Source organism: Petaurus breviceps, unplaced genomic scaffold (assembly GCF_028583685.1).
Source record: "Petaurus breviceps papuanus isolate PSGF00001 unplaced genomic scaffold, PetGlider_PUasm1.0 313, whole genome shotgun sequence".
Lineage (NCBI taxonomy): Eukaryota > Metazoa > Chordata > Mammalia > Diprotodontia > Petauridae > Petaurus > Petaurus breviceps.
Window position 1 is genome coordinate 313,194 of NW_027186073.1, and position 4,701 is coordinate 317,894.

The window sequence follows — 4,701 nt, forward strand, 5'->3', positions numbered from 1 at the left end:
TTTTCATTTACTCTGTGTCACAGTCAAACTGACCAACTTTTTGTTCTCTATACATGATGTTCTGTCTTTTAACTCCATACCTTTAAACAAATTGATTCCTATCCTTGGAATATTCTTCTCTTTCATATCTGGCTCCTGGGTCCCAAGACTCCAATCAAGGCTCAGCTATAGCTCACCTACCTGGAAGAGACCTTTTATGATGGCCAGTCATTAATTATTATAAATTATAATTATAATTTATATATATAAATTATATATTATAATTTATATACATATATAAATTATATATTATAATTTATATACATATATAAATTATATGTTATAATTTATAATAATTATAAAAATAATTATAAATATTCTCAGTAATTAACACCAAATTATATTTATTTGACACATATTTTATACTTACCTCTCTGTGAAAAAGTTGTTTGCCCATGCTGAATGTCAGCTCTTTGAGGATAGCGATGTTTCATTTTTATCTTTGTGTTCCCAGATTTTCTTATATTTCCTGGTACATTGTAGTTGATTAATGAATAGCTATTGAATTCAATAAATACTTACTGATTGATTGGTGAATTTCATTTTATTTTGAGATACAGTTCAACTGCATCCCCCAGTTTTTATTTGCTTTCTTATTGTTGTAATCCTTTTGAAAAGAGCATCAATGAGTTTTGTTTCTATAACCCATTCATTATTCAGGATGTTGCTAGATCTTTATTTTTTATAATTCTTGAATTCATTACTATTTTTAATGGGTTTTGGTTTTTAACATGTATTCTGTTTTTTATAAGAATTATATTTAATTGATTGATTTTCATGCATGTTACTCATTAATAAGTATCATCTTTATTACTCTTATTCAGAAGACAACACAACTCTTTCAAATCTATTATTTATTCAGCTCTTCTTTCTTTTACATTATCCAGATCTTAAAGAAAAATATTGGTGTCTACAAATTGTGTTACAATCTATATATTTTTCAATACAATTATGTATTAATTTAGGAAGTCAATGCCATGCCACTTGGTTCATATGCATTTAACCAAATTCTTTCATTGTGATGACTTAAAATAATATACTTTTCCAGGTTACCCCTCATGAATTAGTGAATTTTTATTGTTCTCTATTCTGAAGTTATAAGTGAAATGCTATAATTTTGGAAGTGCTTTATTTTGAGTTTTTTCCAGCTCCTCATTTTTAATCTTTATCTTTTAGAATTTCATCTATGCATCAGATTACTTGGCTTTACTTTCTTGTACTTTTTCTTATTAGTTTCATGAAGGTATTCAATCAACTCACATGTAAAATTATAACTGTCCAACATAAACTATCTCTTCTACAATATAATACTTTTGCATTACGCCCCCTCCACCTTTATATTTCTTAAAGTCAGAACATGGTTTTATGCTTCTGGAGCTTGGTTAGGCACTAGTGGTTATTTAAATTTTCTGACTGAATAGAGCTCACCAATTTCTTTTTCTAGAATTGGCTCCTACACACTATTTTTTATCCATTTAGTCTTTCCTAGCTTCTGAATGTCCTACCCTAACCATGAAAATGATGTGTTTTTCCTCCCACTGGTCAACAAAATTCAACAAAATGTAATAACTGCTTACTATGTACAAAGCACTATGTTGCAGATGAATAATACCTAGCCATTGCCTTCTACTAGCTCCCAATCAAGTTGGAGACAAAAAGGAAGGTATAAAAATTATTGTAATACAAACTAGAACAAAATGAGTGCTTAAATGTGTAGGAAAGGTACAATTGTAAGGCTGGAGGAGATCCAAAGAAAAACTTGCTTCTAATTGTTTAGACATCAGAGATTATTTTGGAAAATCATGTTGGTCTCTTTCATGGCCAGAAAATTGGTCAGATGTGATCAGGCAGAAGGAATAAGGAGTCTATATATAGAGAATGAACAACATGGAATTAAGCATTAGGGAAAAGAAAGTGAAGAAAAAGAAGAGAGGCAAGGAATATTGGCCACAGACATGTATATCAGCAAGAAAAATGAAGGTTGATACAAAGCAAAAGGGATTTAATTACATGACTTCTAAAGACATCTTAGTGGTAGAATTGATGATTCCACAACTATATTAAATAAGAGCTCCCTATATAAGATCTTGGGAGGGGGAAAGCTTTGGTTTCTGTGACTTCCTGTGTGGGGATGATGGTTTTGCAGGATGGAGTAGAGAGAAAAGTTGTATGTCAGGGCAGAAAATGATAATGGGGAATGAAGGTCAGAAGAAACCTTTATTATTTGGGGTTTGGGAAGATTTTTAGTTTAAGAGAAAGGAAGCTTGAGAAGGTTACAGTGATTGGACTGTGGTCAAGGGTGATTTGCAAAGGAAATGAAAAAGGGCAATGGAATCCAGGACAGAGAGTTAAAGGTCATTTAGATTTTCTCTTATCATTTGGCATCCTTAAGTCAATAGTTGTTTATTGCTTTGAGAGGAAGAAAATCTTTTTGGCCAAGTCCTTAAAAGCTTGTATCACTTGCTTGTTTCTTAGGGCATAAATTAAGGGGTTCATGACAGGGGCAACTGAAGTTACAAGCACTGACACCACCTTATTCAAAGCCACTTCTTCTTTTGCAGAGGGTTTGATGTAGATGAAGATGCAACTGCCATAAGTGATGGAGACAACAATTATGTGGGAAGAACAAGTGGAAAAGGCCTTTTTCCTCTGCTGAGCTGAGGGGAATCTGAGAACTGTCCTGATAATCTGTGCATAGGACAGAAATACTAAGAAGAAGGTGACAATGAGTGTCAACACAGCAAAGACCAAAACCATCTTCTCTATGAATTGTGTGTCTGAACATGCAATCTTTATCAGGGGAAACGCTTCACAACCAAAGTGATCAATAACATTGGAGTCACAGAATTCCATCTGGAAGCCCAGGCTAATTGGTGGGAGGATGATCATCAACCCAGCCAGCCAAGAACTCAGGAGGAGCTGGTTGCAGACTTTGCTGTTCATGATGGATGTGTAGTGCAGGGGTTTGCAGATGGCTACATAGCGGTCATAGGACATGATGGCCAGAAGAAAAAATTCTGTTACTCCAAGAAGGATGACAAAAAATATTTGGGCAAAGCATGCATTATAGATAATGGTATTGTCCCCAGTTGACAAGCTGTAAAGATATCTGGGGATATAGGCAGTTGTGAATGCCACTTCCAAAAAGGAAAAGTTTCTTAGGAAGAAATACATGGGTGTCTTAAGTTGTGCATCCATCAAAGTGAGGGTAATGATGATCAGGTTCCCAATTATAGTCAAAATATATGTGAAAAAGAGAAAGATGAAAATCAGAACCTTTAGCCGGGGATCATCTGTTAGTCCTCGAAGGATAAATAATGTTATCACAGTATGGTTTCTCATCCCTGACTTCTGATAGATCTGTGTGTAAAAGGAGAGAGGATGACAAAATATACATCAACCCTGGGAATCAGAGGGAAAAACTAGGCAAGTTAGTATTCAACATTTATTTTACTAGATAAAAGAAGATCACTGACGTGTTGACCTGAGCATCTCTTAGGTATAAATTAGGGAGAATAAGTAGTGGTTTTGTTTAAAAAATATTATTATTATTAACAATCTTATGTATTGCTCTTGTCTAGACTATCTGCTTCCATTTATTCCATATCTCTTTATAACTAACACCGTTTGCATTTCAATCCCCTTAAAAATCTTCTTACTAATTTTCATTCAAAATCTAACCACCAAATACTTAAACAACCATTTATAATTGGGAACATTAGGAAAAGAAATTGAACAAGTAAGAAATGGGCTACCCCCCAAAAATCCCCAGGACCAGATGGATTTACAAGTGAATTCTTCCAGACATAAAAAGAACAAATAATTCCACTACTATATAACTATTTAGAAAAATAGGTAAAGAAAGAGTCCTAACAAATTCCTTCTATGACAAAAATATGGATTTGATACCTATATTATGAAAAGCAAAAGCATAAAGTATAGACCATTTCCCCTAATGATTATTGATGCAAAATGTTAAATAAAATACTAGCAAAGAAATTCTAGCAATATATTACAAAGATCATATACTAAGACCAGGTGGGATTTATACTAGGAATATAGGTCTGGTTTAACATTAGGAAAATTATCATCATAATTGATCAGATCAATAACAAAAAAAAGCAAAATTACATGAGTAGATGCAGAGAAAGCTTTTGACAAAATACAACACCCATTCCTATGAAAACATTAGAATATTTAGCAATGAATGGAGCTCTCCTTAAAATGGTAAGTAATATGTAGCTAAAAACCATAATCAAATATTATCTGTAATAAGGATAAATTAGAAGCTTTCCCCAAAATTAGTTGAAACAATAAACAACTTTGGAAAAATTTCAGGATATACAATAAACCCACATAAATCATTAGTATTTCTATGTATTCCCAATAAAGTTTAGGAGGAAGAGATAGAAATAAAAATTCCACTTAAAATATCTGTAGGCAATATAAAACACTTGCAAATCTACATGCCAAGAAAAATCAGGAACTATATGAACACAATTACAAAACAGTTTTTTTCTCACAAATAAAGAGAGATCTAAACAATTGAAGAAATGGAAATTGCTCTTGGGTTGATCAGCCAAAATAATTAAAATGACAAGTTTACCTAAATTAATTTGCTTAATCAGTGTCATATGAATCTAACTTCCAAGGTATTGGTTT

The 4,701-nt window shown here is 32.6% G+C and overlaps 1 protein-coding gene across 1 annotated transcript; it reads right to left on the reverse strand.

Moving 5' to 3' along the window:
* Window positions 1-2,442: 2,442 nt before the first annotated feature.
* Window positions 2,443-3,381, reverse strand: LOC138167815 (olfactory receptor 6C2-like). Its single transcript, XM_069096778.1, has one exon. It carries the CDS (start codon window positions 3,379-3,381, stop codon window positions 2,443-2,445), a length of 939 nt encoding a protein of 312 aa, XP_068952879.1.
* Window positions 3,382-4,701: the final 1,320 nt, after the last annotated feature.